This window comes from Balaenoptera musculus, chromosome 6 (genome assembly GCF_009873245.2).
Source record: "Balaenoptera musculus isolate JJ_BM4_2016_0621 chromosome 6, mBalMus1.pri.v3, whole genome shotgun sequence".
In the NCBI taxonomy this organism is placed as follows: Eukaryota; Metazoa; Chordata; class Mammalia; order Artiodactyla; family Balaenopteridae; genus Balaenoptera; species Balaenoptera musculus.
Genome location: NC_045790.1, coordinates 12922703 through 12949404, shown reverse-complemented (window position 1 = coordinate 12949404; position 26702 = coordinate 12922703). Strand labels below are relative to the sequence as shown.

At 38.3% G+C, this 26702-nt stretch overlaps 1 protein-coding gene across 6 annotated transcripts in view; it reads left to right on the top strand.

Annotated features, from left to right (window-relative positions):
- CDCA2 (cell division cycle associated 2) overlaps nucleotides 1-26702 on the top strand; it is a 50368-nt gene extending 23666 nt beyond the window's left edge. For 3 of the 6 annotated variants that reach the window (XM_036856814.1, XM_036856818.1, XM_036856813.1), the window contains 8 exons: nucleotides 122-330; nucleotides 2370-2454; nucleotides 2919-3163; nucleotides 7418-7496; nucleotides 8435-8523; nucleotides 9833-9970; nucleotides 21884-22055; nucleotides 24516-26702. In XM_036856814.1, coding sequence (XP_036712709.1) covers nucleotides 122-330; nucleotides 2370-2454; nucleotides 2919-3163; nucleotides 7418-7496; nucleotides 8435-8523; nucleotides 9833-9970; nucleotides 21884-22055; nucleotides 24516-25732 — 2234 coding nt within the window. In that variant the 3' untranslated portion in view covers nucleotides 25733-26702. The remainder of the gene's footprint in view (nucleotides 1-121; nucleotides 331-2369; nucleotides 2455-2918; nucleotides 3164-7417; nucleotides 7497-8434; nucleotides 8524-9832; nucleotides 9971-21883; nucleotides 22056-24515) is intronic. The other 3 variants (XM_036856817.1, XM_036856816.1, XM_036856815.1) reach the window with 3 other exon arrangements.

Below are 26702 nucleotides of genomic sequence, written 5' to 3'. Positions count from 1 at the left end.
TATCTTAGGGTTGAATTTCTGAATAGGTTGTTATTCCTTTTGTAAATACGTACTACTTTTGGTGTAGAACAGACTGACTCAGATGTCTGCCACCTCTCATGTTTACACCTCTATGTTGAAGGAATCCAGGTTGCTGACTCTGTAGAGGGCGAAAGATCCAGCGATGCCGTTTCAGTTGACAAATTTACAGAAGTGAGTATAGACATGGCTCCTGAAGCCGGGTCACTGGTTACTCCACTGTGCCAGAGGGACATTCCATCCTCTGAGACCTTTGTACTTCGTTCTGTGCTGAAGAAACCTTCTGCAAAGCTGTGTCTAGACAGCCTGCAGGTCAGTATAGAGCTACATTTCCTAAAGCAAGTTGAATAAAAATTCATTTTGCTTCAAAGAAATACCTCTGAAATGTTACGTAATACTGGCCTAACAGGAAATGTCTTTTTTTTTTTTTAACTCAGTGTGGAATATAGTATGTTGAGTTTAATATAGGTAGACCATATTTTATAAGAGTTTCATAAGTTATTAATGTGTGAGTTTGTTAATTATTTCCACCAAAAATATCTGCTCTTCAAGATACCTCTTACAGGCGTGCATGTTTAAGTTGAGCTAGCATGAGAAGAGCGTAGGTTGATGGGAACTAGCTGGCATTTATTGAGTACTTGCAGTGAAGGTTCTGGGATATATGACGTACGTGCAGCAGCAGTATCCAAGGAAGGTATTAGCCCCATTTTACATGAACTCAGCCTTGAAGTTGTTAAATGAACCCAGACGAATCTGATGTTAAACATCCGTGACAGGCTGTAAACACTCTGAGAGGTTGAGAGGATGGCTCTGGGGTCACAGGGCCTGGTTTCATGTGCTGACGCTGAAGTTTAAGAACTAGGCAGATTAGTTAACCTTTTTGTACCCTGGTTTCCTTATCTATAAAAGGACAATATTAGTAACTTCCTTACGGGGTAATTTGAGCATAAAGTAGGATAATAATGTGCAGTTAGCGCCAGTGCCTGGCAAATGAGAAGTACACATTTTTTTTTTTTTTGTACTTGACCATACAACTATACCTATAAATCTGTCTTTAAAGCCAAAATGAACTAGACTACCTTCTATCTACATGGATATATGGTCAGTTGTTATTTTTAAATGTTTTAACAGTTTTTTTGGTTAAAGAGCTTGATTTGGGTTTCTATACAGCACTGCTCATTTTTATCTTTTATTTGTTTTATCTTCTCCTCAAAGAAGAGACTTAGCATCTCAGTGATCTGTGTAACTCTTATCAATTAACAGTGTTATGTAGCAGAAACATCAAGTCCTGCCACTAAAATCATATTAAGACTTTCACAACTAATGGTCTTCTTGCTAAGCTGTCCAAAGCTTGCAAGTGTATTCTGTTTGAGTTGTTGGATAACTTTCATGGGAATGAAAAGTCAATCTAAAGGTTAACATGAACTTTGTTTTGTAAGTTCACTTATTTCACAAATATTGATGTGAGCATTTTCCTGGTTAGGAAAATGAAGCTGACTCTCAGGAGATGCTTGATGAAGGAGGTTTGTTCAGAGCAGGACTGTTTCTTAGAGAAGGTACTGCTCTTCCGATGGGTGTGCTGGAGAAGATGAACAGCTCTAGAGAACAAGGGCTGGTCAGGGCTTAGGCTGAGATGGGACAAACAGATGGTGATTTGGAGGTGCCTCTCAGCCAACCACAGCCCTGGCTTTCACCCACTTTGCTCCAGTGGCCCTGTGTTTGGACTTGCCCTTCCCGTTCTTCAGGATTCACATTGTCCCTTCCTCACCAACTTGCCTACTCTATAATCTTCTTCTGGAAAAGCACAGAAGGACAAATGCTACTTTCTTTCCTTGTTCTAACTCAGGAATATAGTATCATAGACTGGAGATTTATACACTTATAAAAGGTGTGGTTCCCATGTCTAAAAGACAAAACACCCTATTACGCCATTTACATATTTGGTTTTTTCTTGTTTTAGTGGAATTCTTATACTTTAGACCATTTATGTAGTCTACCTCATTTGACACCATCCAGAGAGTACATTGTAATTCTGGCCATTCACATTTTCCTTAAAGTCATTTGCCAGGTCAAAAATGAGGGAATGAATTTAGCCCACATTATGGATTTCTGTTCTTTAATTTTGGCCTAAAACTATTTACTAAAGTATTATGATAGCTAGAGAACCCAGCTTTTCGTTGTGGGCTAATATCATGATATTTTAAGTCAGATCAACTATGAAAGTAAAGGTAATCTGCAATACTATGTAGTATCTACCCTTGGCAGGAAAAAAATTGGAAGTTGTCCTTCTTAGTGTCTGTGTGTGTGTATTTATATACGTAAAATCATTCATCAGTGTTTATTTTATTTAGGAACGCCGTGACAACCTCTGTGATGGTGGGACTCATCCAAACTTAATCTTAAATCTTGCAAACTGTTGCAAAGAACGAAAAGCAGGTAAGAAATTCAGATTTATTTTGAAACCTAAAGATATCATTTGCTTGTTATTAAAAAAAATCTGAGGTAGTATGTAGTATTTTCAATGATCTACTAATGCCTGATGCTTCTGAAGTTACATGGGAATGAAGAAGAGTTGGGAGGGATGGACTCTGTTGAAGTTTCAGAATTGGTTCTACCCATGTCATCTATCCCTTTTTGCTTAGTGGTGAAACTTGTAAGGAAATTGATATTCAATTTTGTAATCTTTTAAGACAGGCATGCAGAATTTACTTTAAAATCCATGACCATATTTTAATTAGAAATATTGCTTATCTTTTCCACTTTAAACTGTTTTTCTCTACAAACTATGTTTTGTGTTATACAAATAGCCAGATCCAACCATGTTAAAAGAGTCTAGGATATGTCTTTTAGATAAGAAATGTAGCTTAATCTTTAAATATATTCCCACTTATTATCTATAGAAGGTCAAGAAAATTGTAAAGTACCAGACTCTCTAAATATGAGGAAGAGGAAGAGAGTTACTTTCGGAGAGGACCTAAGCCCTGAAGTATTTGATGAATCTTTGCCAGCAAACACTCCGTTGCGTAAAGGAGAAACACCGGTTTGTAAAAAGGATTTAAGTACCCTCAGTCCCCTGCTACTTGAACAGTCCCCAGCTCCTGAGGGGTTACTTCAACCAAATTTTGATGACAAGGGAGAGAATCTTGTAAGTGTGAAAAGTGTGGAACAATCTTGTTTATATTTTCATCAGACCTCACCTATTTTGCATGAGCAATAATTGTGCTTTGAAATCATGAGATGGACTGAACAATGTGTCATGGTATAAATTAATGCATTTTCTAGCTAGATGACTACCAGTTTTCTCCTATTAAAAACAATACTTCCATGACTCCTTGTACATAGCATATTTCCTGGAACCTAACTGCTATTGACTGTTAAGATGTGCCATTGTTTTATCTATCACTAAGAAAAAATGCTGAAAGTTAAACTGTGATACACACCATGTACTCAGATTTCAGAGGTGTTAAAAGGTGAAAGAGCAACAATCTTAGAATTGATATATTATAAATATAGATTGTTCTTCCTCCTAAGATAAATTTCTACAGGTGGGATTACTGGATTAAGGAATATGAACATTTTTTGAACTTTTTGATACATACTGCTAAATTATTCACAAAGTATGTACTAATTTGAACTCACAGCACTATAAATGATTTTATTTTATTATACCTTTGTAAACCCTGGGTTTTAATGGTACTTTTTTTAAAATAGCTTGATAGGAGAAAAAGATGACTGGAAAATATTGTTAGTGAGGTTTGAACATTTTCACATGTTTATAGGCTATTTGAATTTCTTCTCTTGAGAACCGCCTATTAATTTTACTTACCCATTTTTATATTGGGACCATCATTCAATCTCTCTCTTGCTGTTATACTTTGAAATAAGAATATTCTGCTTTTGGCCAAGATGGAATAAGATGGACCTAATTTACATTCCCATGAGAAACAACTAAAAAGCCAGAGAAAAAGATATGAAACAGTGGTTCACCGGCATTGACTGTCCGGAAGCACAGACAGTAATCTCTGAGGGGGGTAACAAATGAGGTAAGCCTTACGAGAGCCCCAACTTACTGCCTGGGCTGAATTTCCAGGCTGCAGCACAGGGAGGGGTTACCTTGGTGGAGCCTGGCAGTCTCCATGAGTTGAGAAGATGGATTTGGAGTCTGGAAAAGTGAAGGAGGCTGGAGTTCACAGGGTAAAATACCAGAGAGAAAAGACCTGCAGAGAGAGGGAACTCGGGAGATCTGCAAAGGGTCTCGTCAAGTCTCCAGCTGAGTGCTGGTCAACATGTCCTTGTGAGTAAACTGCCTCAGGCCAGGGAGGAACTGCCCAAATGGAGCAGAGGGAAATGCCTAGAGCTCACACAGGGCAGGAATCGTGTTCCCACCAACTCATGTAGAAAAACCTTGTAATTCAGAGGGTGTCAGGTACTCAGAAGAGTATTGCTTCATTAATAGAGCAGAATTAAACTAAAAGCCTGGCAAAGCTTAAAAGCAAGTCTTGAAAGGATCTAACTTATACCCATGTAACTGCATTGCATAATGAACCTCAAGAATATCAAAACTGCTTTTGGCAGCTGTGAAGGTGGGGAGATCCCAGGGAGGTCAAGGCATCAGATCTCATTGTCCTCCCAGCCCTTCAACCCTCCCCTGAAGGCCCTCAATAAAATGGTTTTATCCTTCCCACCAAACCAAAGCAAAACAATCTAGCAGCAAATAATGTTAAACTCAAAATGTCTGGCATTCAATTAAAAATTAGTAGTTGTGTAGGAAAAGATGCCCCATAATGAGGAGAAAAATCAATCAATAGAAATAGACCCAGAAATGACACATATGATAGAATTTCTAGAGAGACATAGAAAGAGTTGTTTTAACTGTATTTCATATATGTTCAAGAAAGTGAGAAAAGATTGAGCTTCTTAAGAACATGGAAGATAAAGAAAAGACCCAAATCAAACTCTGTACATTATAATCTCCAGGAATAAAAATATGTTGGATGAGGTTAATAGCATATTAGAGACTGCAAGAGAAAAGATTAGTGAATTTGAAGATGTAGCAATAGAAATTATTCTCAATGACACACAGGAAAAAGACTGAACGAGAATGAGCAGACAATTCATGATCTGGGACAACTTCAGGTGGTATAAAGTGCTTGTAATTAGGGTTCCCAAAGGAGAGGAGAGATTGGAAGCAACAGGAAAAAAATATTTGCAAAATAGTGGCTGAAAAATGTCCAAATTTGATAGAACTATTAACCCATTGATCCTAAAGTTCAACACATTCCCAGCACAAGAAACATAAAGAAAAATACACAAAGCTTAAAATCAGCAATGAATGGCCTAAAAGGAGCCAGAGAGAAAAAGACACGTGACATAAGAAGAACAAATATAAGAGAGGCAGCAGATTTCTGGTTGGAAACTATGCGAGCCAGAAGACAGTGCAGCAACATCTTTTAAAGATGTATTTAACTACTTAGAGCAAAAAACCAAAAATACCTGTCAAACTAGAATTCTCTATCCAGTGAGACCATCTTTCAAAACAAAAGGTGGAAATAAAGGCTTTTTCAGACATAACAAAAGTTGAAATAATTCATTACCATAACAGGTTAGCATTAGAAGAAGTGTTGAAAAGGAAGCCCTTTAGTCAAAAGGAAAATAGTTCTGCATGAAAATCTGCATCTACACAGAGGAATGAAGAGCACTGAAAATGCTAAATATGTGGGCAAATGTAACAGACTTCTTTTTAATTAGTCTCTGTAAAGGATAATTATTCAAAGCAAGAGTAACAACAATATTTTGTTTGGTTTATAACCTAGGTAAATGAAATATACAACCAAATTAACATAAAGGTTGGGAGGGGTTCTTAGGCTATAAACAAAGTGGAATTAAGTTAAAAGATATGTACTGTAAACCCTAAGCCACTATAAAGTAACAAAAGATGCATGGGATGCAGGTAAAAGCAGTGCTTTGAGGAAAATTTTTAAAAATTAAAGCCTGTATTTGAAAATAATAGAGGTCTCCAATTAATGATCTCAGCTTCCACTTTAAGAAACTAGAAAAAGAAAAGCAAATTGAAACCAAACTAAGAAGAGGAAAGGAAGTAATAAAGATAAGTGTAAAAATCAATGAAATAGAAAACAGAAAAACAATAGAGACAAATCATTGAAATCAGAAGGTTTTGCTGCAGAAAATAATAGTAAACTTCTAATCAGACTGTTCAGGAAAAAGGGAGAGGATACTCATTAGCAATATAAGGAATAAGGGAGGTGACATAATTACATATCTTAATAATACTAAAAGGATCATAAAAGAATATTATGAACAACTTTATTTTATGCCAATAAATTCAACAACTTAAGCTACATTCCTTGAAAGACACAAGCTATCAATCTCACTCAAGAAGAAATAGGTGGTCTCGTTAGCCCTATATCAACTAAGGAAATTTAAATTGTAGTTAAAACCTTCCCACAAAGAAAACTGCATGTGCAGATGATTTTGCTAATGAATTCTACCAAACATTTAAGGAAGATACAATACTAATTCTGCATACATTCTTCCAAACAAGTTGAGTTGGGAATGCTTCCCAATTCATCAATGTCAGCAGTAGCCTGATACCATAATCAGACATCATGAGAGAAGAAAACTACAGTCCAGTATCCTCACAAACATACTAACATATAAAAAGAGAATACATTATGACCAAGTGAGATTTTATCCCCAAAATGCAAGGTTGGTTTATTTGAAAGACAATATGTGGAGTTCACCATATTAACAGAGTAAAACAGAAAAACTCTATGGTCATCTCAGCAGATGGAGAAAAAGCATTTGACAAAATCCAGCATTCATTTCGGATAAAAACTCTGAGCAAATTGGTGAGAAAAAAGAATTTCTTCAACCTGATAGATTTTATCTATGAAAAATTAACAGCTACCATTATACTGGCTGTGGGAAAGAAAATATTTGACATCTGCATTTATATTTACCCTTAAGGTCTCCTGAATAATACTGTAATGTTTGGTTGTGTTTATTAATGAATTTTCTTACTGTATTGGGGTTAGGATATGGGATTTTAAATAAACCAAAAAGTAACTTATTAGTGGATCATCATGACTACTTTCACTTTTTAAAAATTATTATTATATTTTAAATTGTTATTTTGGTGGGTTGTAGTTAGTAAGCATGGTTTCCTTAAATATGATTGGTAAATATTATAAAACATTTATTTTTATATCCAGTATCTTGTTTTTGCTCTGACTTTTTTTGGTTAATCTTTTATTTCCCATCTTTATGCTTATTACAATTCCTCCTACAAAAATAAATACGTGTTATTTTCTTTTGGGCACATTATTTCTATGTCCACTGGATTTAAAGATATCTAATTTCTACTTTTTTCTTTGTTTAGGAAAACATAGAACCTCTTCAGGTATCATTTGCAGGTCTCAGTCCTCTTAGTAAGTCTTCAATCTCTGAGACTCTTTCAGGTAGTAACTTTGGCTTATCTAAAAATCATTAAATGTCATTTTAAATATGTGTATATATGAAAATCTCCTTATTTTTAAAATTTTATTTTTATTATGATCGTACTTGATTTTTCAAAATCTCAAATCGTGTAGAAAAGCTTACAAGAAGTCTCTTATCCATCCTTTTCCATTCCAAGTCCGTACTTTATAATCACCCACATTTAACTTCCTCCGATGGGTAGCCGCATTTTTCAAATCACTGCAAGTAGTGGAGTTGCCCTCTCAACACTTAAGGATTGACAGTAAGCTCCTTTTCACGTTGCACAATTGAAATGATATGGATCCTAAGGGTCATTTTTAAATACACAAAATTGTTGATCAACATCAACATGGCATTTTGTGCATATGTACTTTCTGAGGTCTCTAGGTTTTTTTTATGATCATGACAAGGCAACAAAGATCTCTCTGTGCTTTCCTGACAAACCAGGACTTGGCCAGCAAATGTCATGGGCAAAGCACTTGCAATGGAACCATTCACGTTTCTCCCCTGGTCGAAATCCTTTAATGGATCACCAACACATCTTGTTGGCTCTAGGACACAAACCAAGCTCATTAGCACAGAATCCAAGACATGGAGTGTTAAGTTAGAGCTAAATTGGAAGCATAGCCTGTCATCTTCCAAAGCTTATGCTCTTTGACAGGTTATACTGCCTTTTATTTATACTGTTAAAAGTGATCAAATTAAAATTTTTTGAACTTTGTGAAATTAAAGTTTTTTCATGTTTTTAAAAATGTTTTTGAATCTCAAAATTTATTTCTTCTGGTAATATTTATGTTCAGATATGGTAGGATACTAAAAGCAAAATTGGTATCCAAAAGAGCATCCAGTGTGTCCAATAGATAATGGATCTTACAACTTTTTGTTAGCTACCCTAATTTTGCTGTGTCTTGCTCATCAGGCACTGATACCTTTGCCTCTTCAAATAACCACGAGAAAATAGCCTCCTGTAAAGTTGGTAGAGCAACGCGGACCTCTAACAGAAGAAGTGTAAGTGTTTGTATTTGGCACAACGTATCTGTTTTTAAATCTTGCACTAGATTTTTTTCTGTTTTCATGATCAAATGATTTATCAGTTAAATCTTGGTTTAATCAATGTGTTAAGAACTAATACCTTATCCTACCTATCACGTGAGGCAGGGTAATGCTGTTTTCCTGATTTGATTTTAATTAATTCTGTTAGAAGAAAAATAACAATAAACAAGATGCTTTCAGAGTGTGTGTTCATGTGGAAGGTAATCTGTTTAGAAAGTTTATTTGGGATCTGTGTGGTTTTATGAGTTGTATCGAAGTGCGAAGTGGAGAAGAGTCACATTTTTTTTTAAATTTTTTAATTTAATTTTATTTTTTTATACAGCAGGTTCTTATTAGTTATCTGTTTTATACATATTAGTATATATATGTCAATCCCAATCTCCCAGTTCATCCCACCCCCCCCCACCACCACCCCCCAGCTTTCCCCCCTTGGTGTCCATACGTTTGTTCTCTAGAGTCGCATGTATTAACAGTCAGAAAATGGCATAAATATAACTTTTTCAAAAACTACCTTCAGTTGTTTTCACTGTGAGCATAACTCCCATCGAATGCGTGTCTTTTGCGATTTTATTAAATTAGATGAACTTGGATTTTTATCTATAGCATCACAGTGCGTAAACATATAGCATACTGATATTGTTTTTCACTGATCCTGTTGATGATAAACCCAGAAGTCAAACTTAGATAATCTGACGGTTCATGATTTTTCCCCCCATAACCCATCAGTAGTTAGGTGCTACATTGTAGATGTTCAATAAATATTTGATGAATGAATAAGACAATGATTCATTTTTATTTTTTATTTTCAAAAATTTTATTGAAGTATAGTTGATTTACAAGGTACAGCAAAGTGATTCAGTTATACATATATATATTTTTTTCATATTCTTTTCCATTATGGTTGATCTCAGGATATTGAATATAGTTCCCTGTGCTATACAGTAGGACCTTGTTGTTTATCCATCCTATATATAATAGTTTGCACCTAAAACAACGATTCTTAAGTTGTTTTTTTTCTCTTCCATAAAATAGTTGGACAGAGTGCGTATGCTTCGGGTCAGTGTTTGATCAGAAATCAGTAATTACTGTTTCCCTCTTTTGAATGTGACTTGGTTAAAATACTTCTAATGGAATTTGTGAATTAAGTGGAAATGGGATGTAAAATGATAGAATTCGCAGGGAAGGGAAAAGAAATGTGAGAGACACTCATGAAAATTTAACTGACTGTGTTTTATGGTAGCCCTGCTTTTAATTTTCTTTATAGCAGTTGATCAGTTTTTCAGAAGAGAGTGTTTGCAACTTATTTAATACAGAAGCTCAGCCTTGTAAAGAAAAGAAAATTAATAGGAGGAAGTCTCAAGAAAGCAAGCACGCAGACAGAGCACTTCCTAGAAAGAATCAGGTGAGTGTGTGTTTAAAGATGTAATAAAGAGTAGAAGTGGTGCATTTCTTTGTTGTATGGTTAGGAAAACACAGAAACAAAATTTTTCCTAGTTGGCCTTGAACCAAGAGTATTAAAATCATCTTATCATAGAATCGAAAGAGCCATAAGAGATTATATACTCAATTATGAATTACCCGAGGGCCATTTTTGCATTTTCTTCATTGGGTTACATACACCCAGCACAGGGAATCACGGGTACTCAAATGTGGAATTGATTCTTATCTTTGAATCTGATCTAATCTAACCTCACCCTCTTTGGGGAATCCTCTGATTTCTTAGGGATGCGTGTGCCATCTGCCTCTTGTTTGACTTTGCTACTGCCAGTGGCTGGTTGGATGACCTCCCCGTATTGCAGGAAGAATTTAGAAACTAGCTCTGTCTTCCTCCACACTCAGAGGCCTGTGCCGGCTCATGACGTCACCACCTCTTTGTGGATAGCAGATCTAGCACCTTGACCCAGGTCCTGGTGTTGCCCTCTGCTTCACTGAGCTGGACCCTCCCCTGCCATACCCTACAGCTTGTTGGTATCCAAGACCTTCCCAGTTTTAATAATACACATTTATATGTCCCCCCACTCTCCGACCCCAGCCTCCTATCCATCCAGTGTTCTCATGCCATCTCACTCATGCCTCTTCTAGTATTATATTAACTCTTCAGCTTTCAGAGATCCTTTAACTTCCTGTGTTTCCTTGTTCATCCTAAGCCGTCTCAGCTGCTTTAAACACTCTTGTCCATAATCTTGGGTCTTCATCCCTTTCATTCCGCTCCCACCCTGGATTAATGCACCATTATCCCCTTTCCCATCCAACACTGCTGCTGGAGAGACCCACAGAGGCTGCTACAGAGTCACTGTTTCAGATACTATTAGAAGTCTGGCCTCATTCGCCACCACTTTGCTACTTCACTTTCATTATTTTTCCAAGGCATTTAATAACCTAGTGACTAAAATCCAGTGCGTCCTTAGAGGTCTTGTTCGCAGCATTTGACATAACTGAGAATTGTCCTGTGTGGTCTCTGTTAAAGGTTTGTTTTCTTCTGCCCATTCCTAAATGTTTGTGTTACCCAGAGTTCTAATCTTTTTTCGAAATGGCTTTATTTTCTGGGTGGTTTCATATGCAGCACGGTTGATGACTCCCAAATCTTTCCCATCTATTAACATAGGTTCAACTACCTACTAGACATCTTTTCTTAAACAGCCCTGCAAACATCTCAAAACTCAACATTTCCAAAACCAAACTTATCCATTTCACCCCAGCACACACCCACCCAAAACAGTAAATTTCCCTCCTGAACCATGAACCAAAAAGTGTTGCCTCACTTGGTTTAAACACTGTACAAACATCCCCAAGTCGGCAGAGCTGGAAGAAACCGGATGTTGTCCTGGTTCAGTTTCTTCTTTAGGTCACACACTCCTTTGAAAGATCCTCTTGCTGAAAAAAAATACACGTCAGTTGAAAATATGCATACATCTTAGATTATGGCATTAGAGACTGGGTTCCTTCCTACTCTCTACAAAATGCTGTTACAAAGAAGGTCCACCTACTTCTTCACATGAAGCTAATAGCCAGAAAGTTCAAGAAGGGTTGACCATTAAGTTTTGCCCCAACCCCTCCCAGGACCCCACTGAGTCAAAATAATTGATAGGCTTAGATAGGCTTAATCCTATTATTAAAGGAATAGGCTTAGAATAGCGATGAGAAGAGGAAGGGAGTGAGGAGGGGTATTCAGCAACCGACAACAGCCTTCAGTGAATTTCTGGAAGACAAGCAGATGGGAGCGGGTTGACAGATAAAAGAGGGGGAAAGATTTACAGCCCAGAATGTGCTGGGAGGGAGGGAGCCCCAGCCTGCTTATGGGAATCCCGAGGAACTCTGGGCCCAGTATTGGCAGGTCCAGTGGTGCTGAGAGTGAGAAGTGGTAGTGGAAAGAGATTAATTGAAGTCCTGTATGTGAAACAATTTGCGCCAGTTTGCCCCTCACCCCCTCTCCCATCCTGAAGCTCAGAACAGGGGTTGACACCTGAATGTTCTCATTCTGGCATTTGGAAGGTCCCACAGTCTGGACAGCCAGCTCGTTTCCCTAAAGAAAAGCCTGCGGTTGACCCTCTCCATCTGCCCTGCCGTGCGTGGCACAGAGTTCCTGGTAGGATTTCCATGCAAGAAAGAGGCTGAGCTGGAAAGCAGAGGAAACCCATTACCAGTTTAGCCAGTATCTTCTTAAGTAAGAGTCAGATAACTGAGTAGAACCAAGAGCATCAAAGACCAATGTTAGTAAGTTTGAAAAACTGACCCCCAGAGAGAAAGGTTATTCAGAAAATGGAAAGAAACTTTATGAAAGTAAATATTCTGATATACTCAGATTTCAGAAAATATTATCTGCAGAAAACTAAGAAGCGGGGGATGCTATGAAAAAAGAGCAGAGAAAGAAAGATTTGCAAAAATATATACAATTTGGTAGTTGGACTAGAGAATCCAGTTAAGGAAAGTTAAGGGAGGACGAGAACGACAGACTAGTAAGAACAGACATGGAAGACCAATCTAGGAGACCTCATAGGAGTCTCAGAACGAGAAAATGGAATGGAAGAAGTTATCAGAATAGAAGGGAGGGTTTCCCGGAGCTGAAGAGAAGAGCCTTCAAGTTGAAAGGTCCTACTGAATGCCTAGGACCAAGAGAAAAGACCACAACTTCGACATGTCAGTGTGAAACTGAACAATAAGGATAATGAGAACAGTGGACTTTTCCTACCAGGAAACAAGGATCGGAGTGGTATCAAGTTTAACAGCAGTCTGAATGCTGAAAGAATTCAACAGGACATTTAAAGCTTCGAAAGAAACTTAATTTAAGCCCAATATTCTGTATCCAGCCAAATTCAGTTACTGTGAAAGACACTCAAGACCGGTGTTTTTTGGTTTTTTTGTTTTTTTAATATTACTGGAGGGAGATAACACTCTAGCAAAATGAGGAAGTAAGCTTGAGAACCCAGGACACAGTGGGTCTAATAGCACAGGAGAGGAGTGCTGCGGAAATCTCTGATTATAGCTGTTCAGTCAGCCTAGAAGAGCAGTCAGGCCAAATTTGAGCAAGAGAAGGGTGCTCCAGGGAGGAGGTCTCTGGAGGGAAAAACAAAAAGACCTATGACTGAGCACATGGAAGTTGTGCCATATGAGAAGAAAAAGAGGGACTTCCCTGGTGGTCCAGTGGCTAAGACTCCATGCTCCCAATGCAGGGGGCCCGGGTTCCATCCCTGGTCAGGGAACTAGATCCCACGTGCTGCAACTAAGAGTTTGCCGCAACTAAAGTTCCTGCACGCGGCAACGAAGATCCCGCGTGCTGCAACTAAGACCCGACACAGCCAAGTTAATTAATTAATTTTTTTAAAAAAAGAAGAAAAAGAAAGGTCATTCTATACCATTCCAAAGAAAAGTCTGCATGCAGGAGTTTTGGAGCGAATATGAAGCAAACTTTAGTAAGTGTGATTTCAAGCAACAATGGGGTATAAGGAAAAGGATATTTTGTAGTATTAGGAATCATCTACAGGGGGCGCCAGAGGAAAGAGAAGGAATCGGAGCTCTGTCCTTGGCAGAGCAGTGAAAAATGTTTACAGGGACCTAATCATGTGAAAGGCGAGGGTATTAACAACTAACAAACAGTATGGTGGTTTAAAAAGTTCAGGCGCTGGAGCCAGACACCCTGTCTAACTCCTAGTTTGGTCACTTCCAGCAGTAAAATGGTGGGCAGGATTCTTCATTTCTCTATTGGTTTTAAAATGGAGGTAGCAATGGTACTTATTCTATAAGCTTACTGGAAATATTAAACGAGTTTTAATACATATAAAATGCTTAAAACAATGCCTGGTAAGTAAGTAAGCACTATGGCTGTTTTTAAAATTATCATCTTGCAAATTAGGGGTTCAAGATATACTTTTTTTAAGTTGTTAAAAAGAAATAGAAATGTAAATTCAAAGGTAACCAAGAGAAGAAGCAAAACTAACATAGGGAAGAGGAAGGTTTAGTTTAAGAAAGCGATAGCCTCATGGTTTATGGTAAGGGGGTAGCAGAGATCTATACTGTATCGTAGGCTGAAATGTGCTAAGAGAGTGGATCTTGTGTTCTCGCCACACACACACACACACACACACACACACACAAACAGTAACTGGTAACTCTGAGGTGATGGATGTGTGTATTAACTTGACTGTGATAATCATTTTGTAATGTATACATATATTAAATCATCATGTGCACCTTAAGTCATGTGAAACCTAAATAAATACAATTTTTATTTGTCAGTCATACCTTAATAAAGCTGGAAAAGTTTTGAAAATAAAATTGCTAACTTGGAAGTAGCAGTAGAATTTATAAGCATGAATTCCTTTATAACCTAGAAATGGAAAAAGTTTACAAAATATGACTCAAAAACCAGAAACAGTGAGGCCAAAGATTGGTAAATTTTGCTCCATTTGACCGAAACGGCATGGAGCATGCATGGGGAAAAAGCTCCGTAAGAAAATCTAAAAGACAAAGGACAAACTTGGAAAAAAGTTTTTGCAATTCGTATCAAAATCTCCAAGAGATTTTTGTTCACAAAATTGAAATGAAAGGGCCCTTAAACGTGGAAAACATGTTCAGACTCGCTCATCATAAGAGAACTGCGAGTCTAACATGCATTGAGATACCGTTTCTTAGCTTTTTTTTTTTTTTTTTTTTTTATTTATTTATGGCTGTGTTGGGTCTTCATTTCTGTGCGAGGGCTTTCTCTAGTTGTGGCAAGCGGGGGCCACTCTTCATCGCGGTGCGCGGGCCTCTCACCGTCGCGGCCTCTCTTGTTGCGGAGCACAGGCTCCAGACGCGCAGGCTCAGTAATTGTGGCTCACGGGCCCAGTCGCTCCGCGGCATGTGGGATCCTCCCAGACCAGGGCTCGAACCCGCGTCGCCCGCATTGGCAGGCAGACTCTCAACCACTGCGCCACCAGGGAAGCTCGTTTCTTACCATTTTTGATTAGCAAAAATCCAAAAGTTTGACAGCGTACTTTGCTGGCGAGGCTGGGGAGAGATAGGCACGCTCGTACATTTTCTGGTAGCGTGAATCTCTGTGGAGGGCAATTTGGCAATATCAAGCCAAATTAAATATTTTCATTTACCCTTTGACCCAGCAATCCCATTTCTAGGAATCTATCACAAAGATCTAATGACAGAAATACAAAAAGGCACATGTACAGAGTTAGTTATTGCAACACTCTGTAATGCAAAAGATTAACAAACCAAATGTCCGTCAGATGTCCACACGACTGGTTGAATAAACTGGTGTGTTCACAAAATGAGTATTTTGTAGATGTAGAAAATAGCGGAGAAATGATCCAAACCGCTATGCAGTGATGCTAGGATGTATTTACTGTTAAGTGAAAAAAAACAAGTTGTAAGCTACCTGCTGTGGGATAAATTGTGTTCTCTCAGAATGCATACATTGAAGCCGCCACCCCTGTATCTCAGAATGTGACTGTGTTTGGAGACAGGGCCTCTTCAGAGGTGATTAGGTTAATAAATGAGGCCCTTAGGTGGTTCCTAGCCCCAATCCAATCTGATTGGTGTCCTTATAAGAGGAAATTTGGACACAAAGGGTGACCCCACGGGGGGCACAGACAGGGAGAAGAGGCAGCAGGAGAGTGGCCATCTGTATGCGCATGGGAGAGGCCTTAGGGGAGACCAAGCCTGTCAGCACCTCCATCTTGGACTTAATGCCTCCAGAATTGTGAGAAGATAAATTAATATTGTTTAAGCCACCCAGTCTCTGGTGTTTTGTTATGGCAGCTAATATGGCAAACTCATACGTTACCGTTTATCTAAGGAAGTAGGGAGCATTTAAAAAAATGTATATATCAATACACATACATATAATCTTACACAACTACAAAAAAAAGGTGGGAGAATAGGCCAAAGACAAAATAAAACCTGGTTACCTCTCGGGAGAAGAGACAGAGGAGGGAACAGGAAGGAATGAAGGCTAGATTTCCTTGAATGTGTTTTTTACTTTTGACTTTGAACTGTGTAAATGTTCTACGTGACTATGGAACAATTATAGCTCAATTTTAAAAAATTGAAAACAAAATGAAACGTGTAACTATATCAAGTCGGCGGCTTAACCTCATAAAGAGTTTTTTCAAATCAGAAGTTTGAAAAGCCCAACTGGGATGTATCCTAAGGACAAAAATAACTGCACAAAAAGTTTAAGCAGTTATGAAATACTCACTGATAGAAGAATTCCATCTAGAATGAAGCAAATAAGCAGGGTTTTGTGGGGATGTTTTTTACTGTCATTAGGAATCAAGACCCTTCACTAGAGACAAGGTAAAATTGAAATCAAATTCAAAACCTTGTTAGGCTAAATTTTCTTTTCTTAAATTTTTATTTATTTATTTATGGCTGTGTTGGGTCTTCGTTTCTGTGCGAGGGCTTTCTCTAGTTGCGGCGAGCGGGGACCACTCTTCATCGCGGTGCGCGGGCCTCTCACTATCGCGGCCTCTCTTGTTGCGGAGCACAGGCTCCAGACGCGCAGGCTTAGTAATTGTGGCTCACGGGCCTAGTTGCTCCGCGGCATGTGGGATCTTCCCAGACCGGGGCTTGAACCCGTGTCCCCTGCATTGGCAGGCAGATTCTCAACCACTGCGCCACCAGGGAAGCCCTAGGCTAAACTTGAATTGGAAATATCATGAACACATGCTTTTACCCATTTAAAATAAATTTCTAGCTCTGTCTGTTGGTAAGGCATAGAAGCACTGAGCATCCTTTGTACCTATGTTACCATCTCTACCATTTCAGCTAAAAGGGATCAGCGTTACCTTAGTGAAATGGCTGCTTTCAGATTTACAACAGCAAATGTAGAAAATGAGCCCAGGTCTGGACCAGTGTGCAAGCAAGGAAGCCACGTTAAAGGACACAAAATCATTTCAAAGGGGCTTCCACTGACCAAAGATAGGACAGTGTGACCATCAGAGATAACGATTGCAATGGATTAAAACACTGACATCAAATATGAAAACACAATTTCCTCATAATTAAAAACTGACAGCAAAACTTAAAGGCCACCTTAGAAGCTGTCTAGGGCATCAACTCTTTTTTATTTTCAGGGTTTTTGTTTTTCTTGGAAAGTGGAAAATAAAATTTGAGCTCTATTTCAAGTAAACAAATAACTGATAAGGGAAAATTCTTTATCGAAGAATTTTCACTAATCAGAAAGACCTGTTCACAAAAGCTGTTGGATGTTAGGTAGAAGCCAGTTGGGGAGCCAGAGGTAATGGATGGATGGGACGGGACACCTGAGAGCACTGGCCATTCATAACACCACACAAGGAGAGAGTATGAGCCTCCTGGTGCAATGAGGACGTCAATAACCTTCCACGAGATGCTCTTTCCAACAAAGATGAAAGCTGAATCGAATCAAGCCTGGATCTAATGACCAGTGGATAGGAAATGCCAGGGGATGGAGGAACATAAAAACACACATGATTGCAGTTACCCAAATCCAGAGCTTCGCAGCTACTACAGGATAAATGCCTCAGAACATTCACCAAGTAAATGGCAAGGGGGAAAAAAGGAGCCATAGATCAAAGGAAATCCATCAGCCAAATGGCATGTGTGGAGACCTTGTTGGGATCCTGATTTGAACAATTGTAAAAAGACAATTAGGGACCAATTAGAGAAGTTTGAACTCTGAGGAAATATTAGGGAAAACTGCCTCTCGTTTTTTTTGCATCTAAATTTTTATTTTGAGATCGTTTTCAAGATGCATGCTATTGCAAGAAGAATCAGAAAGATCCCAGACACCCTTTGCCCAGCTCCCCACAATGGTGACATCTTGTAAAACCATTATACAGTATCACAGTAGTACAATATCAAAATACAGTTGAAATGCAGGACATTTCCAGTGCTGCAAAGATCTCTTCTGGTCTGCAGCTGTGTCCACTTCCCACTGTCACCCCCCACCTTAACCCGTGGCAACCACTAATCTGTTCTCCATTTCTTTCATTTTGTCATTTCAAGAATATTTTGTAAGTGGAATCACACACTGTGTAACCTTTTGGGACTGGCTTTTTTCACTCAGCATCATTCTCTGGAGATTTGTCCAGATTTGTGTGTATCAATAGTTCCGTTTATTGCTGACTAGTATTTGTCATTATTATAAAAAGAAAAAAGTAATCATTTCACTATATATATATATCTCAAGTCATTACCTTGTATACCTTAAACTTACATGCTGTTATATGTCAATTATATCTGAAAGCTGGAAAAGAAATAAAACTCCATTGTAAAAGAGGAAAAAAATCAACAGTAAAATACAGTGCCAGGTAATGTTTCATTTTTTTGGTGGAAAAAAAAAGAAGTCCTTATCTCTTACAGATACTGTAGGATCTTCAGATGAGATGATGTAATGTCTGGGATTTGCTTTAGAATAATCTGAGGGAAGGGGGTTATAAATGAATCACGATTTCCATGTGTTAGTAATTATAAGAGCTAATTGTTGGGTACGTGGGGTTCAAGATACTATTCTCTCTATTTTTGGGGTGTTGGAAATTTTCCGTTATTAAACATTAAAAATACAGCAATCTGGGGCTTCCCTGGTGACGCATTGGTTGGGAATCCACCTGCCAATGCAGGGGACACGGGTTCGAGCCCTGGTCTGGGAAGATCCCACATGCCGCGGAGCAGCTGAGCCCGTGTGCCACAAGTACTGAGCCTGCGCTCTAGAGCCCGTGAGCCACAACTACTGAAGCCTGCGCGCCTAGAGCCTGTGCTCCACAACAAGAGAAGCCACCGCAATGAGAAGCCCGCACACCGCAATGAAGAGTAGCGCCCGCTCGCCGCAACTAGAGAAAGCCCGCACGCAGCAACGAAGACCCAATGCAGCCAAAAATAAATAAGTTTATATGTATATTAAAAAAAAAATACAGCAATCTCAGACCCTTATTTAGAGAGATGGAGCCAGCCACAAGAAATAAAAATGGACCATTAAATAAGTGAATGGCAGGGACAGGGAAATGTTTGCTTTTCACCAGAAGGTTTCCTGTTCAATTTGATGTGTTGCCATGTACATGAATTATTTTAAAATAATTTTAAAGCTACTCTCAGAAAACAGTTTGACTTAGTTGTGCAAATAACACGAGAAGTAAGCATTTGCTTCTGTTGCATGACCTCCTTCACTGTATGAGAAGAAATACTGGTGATTTGGGAGTAAATAGAATCCTTTTAGGTATAATATCTTCAGTTGTCCTTTGTCTCCTCCAAGTCATAAACCAGTCTCATTATTTCCAGATCACGGGGCTCCCCGAGGATTCCAATCACATGTGGCTTCTCTTGTTTATTACAGTCTAAGCAAGGCTTTTTGTATTAGAGTAAATTCAAATTTTGATAAGATTCTAGCCTTTGCAGATGAAACCCCGTGGATAAGACAAGCGTTGCTAGATATATTTTCATGACAGACCACAGGTGCATTCATCTTTACTCTTTTCTTTTTGGGTGGTGTCCTCCTCCTGGCCCATGACCATGAAAAAATAATATTAGTCTTTCATCATGGTTAGCAAATTTTATGAAGTTTAACTCTACCTTTTCTTTCACAATCATTCATTCATTTGTTCATGTATGTTTGTTGAGAAGCCACTAAGTGCCAGGCGCTGTTGCAGGTGCTTTTGCAGTTAATGTAAACAGGTTTCCAAAATCCTGCTAAAAGGGGATTTACCTGAGCTATGAATCAGAAACTGTTCTGGAGGTTATAACCTGATGACATTGATCATAGTACATTAACCAACCTACTAGGGCCTGGGTCACACAGTAATACTAAGAGCATAATTTAATATTAAAAATATTTTTCTCCATATCAATACTCAAAATAGTAAGAAGGAATTTAAAAGAAAAAGAATAGCTAACACATAGCCCTTACCATGAATCAAGCCATACTTTACCCATTTCACATATATTAGCGTATTTATTAGTCACCACAACTTTCTGTGGTGTGTGCTTTTGTGGTTCCCATTTTGCAGATGAAAAGAATGAGGTACAGAGAGGTGAGGTAACTTGCCTAAGATTATACAGCCGTAAAGTGGCAGGGTCAGGATTTGAACCGAAGGTGACTAACACGAAGCCAAATGTTTCTCTCTTGCAATTCATCTGTGGAGCCCAAGTCAAGATTTTTCTCTTTGCTTCCGTTTCCATTGTCCATGCTGTTATTTTCCCAACTGTTTCTTGGAAGTCAACAGATGTTCCCTGAAAAAAATGTTTCGTGGAAAAATATTTAACACAGCATTTTTCTAACATATATAGAGGTTATTTATACCGAGGGCTTCTTAGAGGATTTAACGTTAAGTGTATATTGTAAATCACTAAGAGGAACATTTATCTTGTACAGTTCTAAAATTATTTTTCCATGGAATGTTTTTTCTTGTTTTGTTTTTACAGGATATCTATAGATACCTCAAGGAACTTATAGTTTTGTGCCACTTCTGTGCTCTTGAATATCTTCCACACCATTAGTTTCTGTGCTGTCACCCAAACGATCTTTCTTAAATGCAAACTCAGATGTCACTCTCTAAATCACCATGTGGTGAACCCTCGTGGCTGTCAGGCTCAGACTTATTGCAGAGAAGGGCCCTGCTTGCTTTGTTGGCCTCTTCTGCCACTTCTCTGTGGGTTCACTGACCACGTACAGCTAATTGCAGTTCCCCCCTGCTCTGTGCCACCTCCCTTAGACCTGTTCCGTATGCCATTCTCTTTCCTTTGAAAAGCCCTTCTGTGCCACTCCCATCCTCAACCGAAACAATTCTCACTTGTTGAAGACTTGGCCTAGACATTCCATTTCCTGTGGAGCCTGTCTTGAAAACCTCCCGTAGGCCAGGCCTCCGTCTTCTCAATCTGTAGAGCCTGTCCTGGTCTGTATGTATTAAAATCAGACCAAGAGTTCCCTAAAGACCACTTCCTGTTTGTTTTTATATCTCATACCTAGCAAATTATTACCTGCACGTAGCAGTTTCTCAGTAAATCTTTGAATGGATGCCATTTTCCAGAAGCTATAATTGTTAACAGTGTGTTCCTTATGTTGACCTAAAATCTGGTTCTTTCCAATATGACGTTGAATATATTTCATTTTTGCTCATAACAACCTATTATTTCAATACAGTGTTTGAGTTTCCCTCAAGACTTCTCCATATGAAACTTTTTTTTAACATAGAACATGAGTGCTCAGTTGCTGACATGCAGTCAGAATTGAATACTGCATTCCAGATGTTATTAAAACAGTTTTAATTTTTATAGAAACCTATGTTTTCCATCAGTTATTACCAGACCTCTGTCCCTCCTCTTCTACTTGTGCTTATTAAACTCCATCTTATTTTGACCTAGTCATTTTCATCTTGATTAGATCACCTGTTGTTTGAAGCAGCTTTGTGTTATCTTCAAATTTTATGTACACACCTGTGGTTTCTTCATCCAGATCTAGGAACAGAAAACCAGTCTCCCATAGTTTCCAATAGATAACTCATTCTAGGTTAATCCTGAGTCATCGTAACACATCCTAGTTACAAATTCCTCATGTCTTAAGTCTGTCCAGTTCTACAACATCTCACCTATTTTTCACTTATCCAGAACTTATTTTGGCAAAGGCTTTGTGGAAGTATAGACCATTACTCTACAATTTGTAAATTGAGTTCTGTTTCATATTTTATTTGACTTTGTGTAAGCTACCTAGCCCTTTAGCCCTGACTGAGATTCCTACAATTTTGAATGGAATAACTAGTCTTTAAGTTTTTTTTGTAAAAATTAGTTTGAGTCAACATTGTACATGGCGCTACATCTTTCTCAGTTACAATGTTTTAATACATTTTCTCAGGTTTTAAAAAGTTGCAGAAGGAAGAAAGCAAAGGGAAAGAAAAAAAGTGTTCAGAAGTCTTTATATGGGGAAAGAGACATTGCGTCTAAGAAGCCGCTCCTGAGCCCTATTCCTGAGCTGCCCGAGGTATCTGAGATGCCGCTGGTTCCAAGCATCTGGAGGATGTGTTCAGGTAGCCTGTCCTTTTCCTGTCGTCTGTATTGTATCTCTTCTCTCCTCCCTCTTTGTTGCTATTTCACTCTCTTTTTTCCCCTTCTTCCCATTCATTGTGCAAAGAGTGCGTAAATTTAAAATAGCAACTTTCCCTCCTATTCCCACAAGAATTTTAAGTTAAAGAAGCCGTGGTTTGTAACTTTCAGGTCACCTAGACCCTTTTCAGAACCTGTTGGACACTCTGGATCCTCCCCCCAGAAAAACTCAGGCACAAAATATTACATATAATTTTAGGGGAAAGAATTTCCTTCCACCTTGTTTCTTTTTGCTTTTTAAAGTGTTTCGGTAAAGTAAAATGAATTGTTTGGTGTTGTAATCCATCACTAAAAGTCAACAAGGTGATGGCTCAGTAATAGGTATATCTTCTATGAATTAAGAATAAAAAATTAAAACAAAAAAACCTTGCCCTCTGATGTTTCAGTAGAGTTGGCACTGCTAAGCATCTTCTAGAAATAACATTTATAAATTGAACTTGATTACTTGGAAAATTTTGTTTAAAAGGAAGATTAAGTCTGTTGATATCCTGATTCGATAAAAATTGGGTTGGGGTTGCATCTGGTTGGTAACGCTTGAGTTTAAATTGACTAAATCATGCCGAAAAGCTGGAGCATGTGTTCATTTCGTGTGTGAATTTTGTATGTAATCATTCTTAAGATAGCTGCCTTTGTCAATCACCACATATTTATAGCCTGCGTCCCATTTGCAGCATAGCATGTAGGATCTATCATAGATTCAAGGACGAATATGGTACATGCCATTATAGACTCTTGGCCTCTGCCTACTTGTTATTTCAGGAAAGCCCAAAAGTTTAAACAAACACACAACCACCCCACATACACGTAACCCTCCGGCCCCGGGGCACCAGCAGAGGCCGTGCTGTCCTGCCCTACCTAGCCTCTTTATGTGCTGCATCGTGGGACAGGATGTCGGCCACCCCACCTCTTTTAAATCTGGCCTAATGCTGCTTAGCCTTTAGGATTTAGCCATGCTGGCTGCCTTTCCAGGAAAACTCTTTGTTCACATTACACCTTTACCACCTGGTTTATAACGATTTGTCCACCTCCCTTCCCTGCAAGTTGCCTTTCCCTTGAGACTTATTTTCGTTATATCCGTAGTTCGTAACAGTTTCCTTTTTTCCAAAGATACTTGAACAATGACTGTTAGTGTATATTTTCCATCTTGCATCTTATTAGAGAATTTCTTTTCAAAAATACATGAAGCATTTTTTATCAGTAACCAATGGTTTCATCTGCTATGAGGGTCTAAAGCTGTTCTCTCTCTCTCTCCCTTCTTTCCTCTCTATTTCTCTCTCTCTTCCTCCCTCCATCCCTTTCCCCTACCTTCCTTTTCTACTATGTTAATTTCATGAAAAATACACGAATATCCATTTTTAAAGTTGTATAAAGAGCCCAGTTGACATATTGGTTGGTTGATACCAAGGGGCTCCTGCCCTATGTTAATCTCTAGCTTTCTGTGACATGATTGTAAGTACCCAAATCCTGGATGTATATATACTTTTTCACACTGAAACGTTTTTTGTAGATTTTTGGCTCAGCTTATGTTTTATCTTTCAGTTTTTATTTTGTTTAAAACATTTTTTATACTCCTTTGACCAATTAAAAACTTTATTATGTGAGATAACGAGAGAGATGGCTTCTAATAGTACTGAGATTTAGAACTCATAAAGCCTAGATTCACTTAGGCTGTGTTATGTGACTTTAAAACCTTGATGATGTGTTTTTCACCTGTGATGTGACACTGTGTGCCAGAAACACATGGCAGGGCCCACATGGCGTGTCTTCCTGGAGGGTGAATTATATTCAGAGATTGGCATGGAAGGGGAGAGATTTCTAGAATATTGAAACAACAGGGGCTCTATTTGAGAGTTTGGTGCAGTTTAATGTTAATTTTTTAAACACAGGGCATAAGACTTGAGTGTCTTCAGAAGTACCCTTTTAGCTAAGTCCTCAAATCCCCCAGAATTCCAAGTTTTCTCTCTTCTATTTCAAGGGGGAACATTGATGGAAAAGTTTCAGAAGCATGATGTTGCCGATTTTCAGTAATTCATTTTTCGGGAGATAGGAAGTGTGTCTGCCTCATGCTAATTGACCTTGTAGAATGGGAAGCACATTAGAATAGAGGAAGCAATTTCAGATACAGTTCTCATTTCCATGGTCTCAGGTTATATGCTTTATTAATTCATGCATTAAGTACATATTTTCTTAACCTGTGGGGTGAGGAAGAACTGAAAGAGAAAGAACAATGACAGATGGGGACAAGTACAGGGTAGCATTTGTAGGTCTTGCGATTGTTTTGAAAGCTTGACACACAGAATACAATTTGACACCTGTTTGATTTGTGAAAGTTTATTTCCACTCTTACTTTTTAATTCGATTTAAACTTACTTACATGCCCATAGATGATTTCAACTCAAATGGTGAACTTGAAGAAGTGAAGCTTCCGAAGAGAAATAATATTTTGCCCCAGAACCCAGAGGATTGGCAGATGATTCGAGGCTTTAATAAATACGATGTGTCTGAATTCTGCAACTCTGACGTGAAAAGTTCCTCGTCACTTATTAATGCTACTTTTGAGCAAGGTTCAAATACAAGTACTATAGAAACTAATGAAAACAAAAATATTCCAAAAGCAGCAATTATGTTGGAAAGTGAAAACGAACTAAAAACTGGGACTGAGAATGAAAACAGCCATATTTCTTGTCCTTCTGTGACTGAAACACCCATTGTATCAGACAATCCAAAACCTGATTTTACCATGCAGTCCCAAGAACTTTCTGCTGCTGGTCAAAATATGGAAAACCTTTTTCAAATCTTTAAAATCTCAGAAGATATAAACATCAAATGTGAAAACCAGGATGACTTCTTAGTTGTCCCAGAAGGAAAACTGCAGACCAAGCATTTAATGCCCGACACACAAAAAGAATGTGATTGTTCAGAAGATGTCTTAGTTGACCACATGAAAGAAAGTAAAAGTCAAGGTGAGGATTTGGGAAGAAACTCCATAGCAGGTAGTCGTGGTGTGAGTTACAGAGAAAGGAAATACAGAAGACAGTCCGTGGCTTGTTCTGATGGGCAAAGTTTACATTTGGAAAAAACCGAGAATCCCAAACTTTCCTACAGTGTGAGCAGCCCTGTAGAAATTAGTTTAGAAAATTCCCAACTGTATAAAGACTTATCTGACTCCATTGAGCAAACCTTTCAGAGAACAAAGAGTGAAACCAAAGTAAGACGCAGCACAAGGCTACAAAAAGGTTTGGAAAGTGAAGAAGGGCTTGTGTGGATTTCACTTCCATTGCCTCCCGCTTCTGGCATTTCCCAGAGAACCAAGAGGAGAACAATAGGTACCTTTGACAGCAGAAGATTTGAGAACGGGTCCTCCAGGCAAAAACCTTGTGTGCTGCCCTCCACATCAGGTGAAGAAAGCAGTGAGGGCTTTGCTGCTGCTGCTGCCAGTTTACCTGCGAAGAGAAGGAAGAGCTTTTGTACATCTACACTTGCAGATCCTAAAAATACCACCCAGTCGAGAGGCTACAAAAGAACCACCTTTCTCAACCAGAAGGAAGCTCTCCAAGTGACTTCGAGAGAATCGGACGTTATCAGCAAACTAAAGCAGTAACTGACATTCCCTGCAGAACGTTTTGGCAAGAGAGAAGGTAACCAGCCATTCGTGCCTGAAAGATTCTTTCATCCCAGTTCCCATCCTTTGTGAAGCCTCAGTATTTTAAAAGTTTCAAATAAAATTATTTGAGTAGAACCTACTTTGAAGTAGAAATAAGTGAATTTCTCCATCTTTCAAACTGAAAGCATTGTATTAAACATGTTCTCCCCCCAAATGATAAATGCTTTATTGGTATTCTGTTAAAAAGGATTGCTTTTAGACCTAACAGCATGTCTCTTAAGTTTTATTTCATGTTAGGACATATTTACCACTGAAGGTTTAGAGTTTCTGTTGTAAAAAAAGCATCTTTTAGAGTTGACTTGTTATATCTGGATGAGAAGAGCGTTTTGTTTTGTTCTTTAACAAATTGATAGAATTAATGTAACTTTATGAAAATTGAAGGTAACATAAGGTTGAAACTGTTAAAGAAAGTGGGGTGAGGTATGTTTTTATTTTAAAAGGCTGCCCCAAAAAAACTGGTTAAAAATTTTAACAATTAGGAAAGATGGGAATGATAAAATTTGGTTTTTTCCCTTTGGGTTAAAGTTAAGAGAAGCTTTAATAATTTACTTTGTCTCAAATAAAAATTTTATTTTAATAGATTAAAATCAAATCTTAAACATGGGATTTTGGAAAATTCTTTCAATAACCAGAATATTGCAAATCTGTCATTATAAAGTGAATATATAATTTAGAAATAACTAACATGGAAGCATTTTGACCTTCAAACAACACTCTTGTATGCTTTGGGGGGGTAGGAAGTACGGGTTTGGTTTTTGGTGAAACTATAAGCAGTCTAGTTGAAGACTCATCTCCCAGATCATTCAGATTAGTCACAGGTAATTTGGGATTGAATTCATGGTTTTCCATTTAAAAAAAAAAAAATCCAGAAACTCACTTAAAAGGCCCTAAAAAATTGGTTTACTAA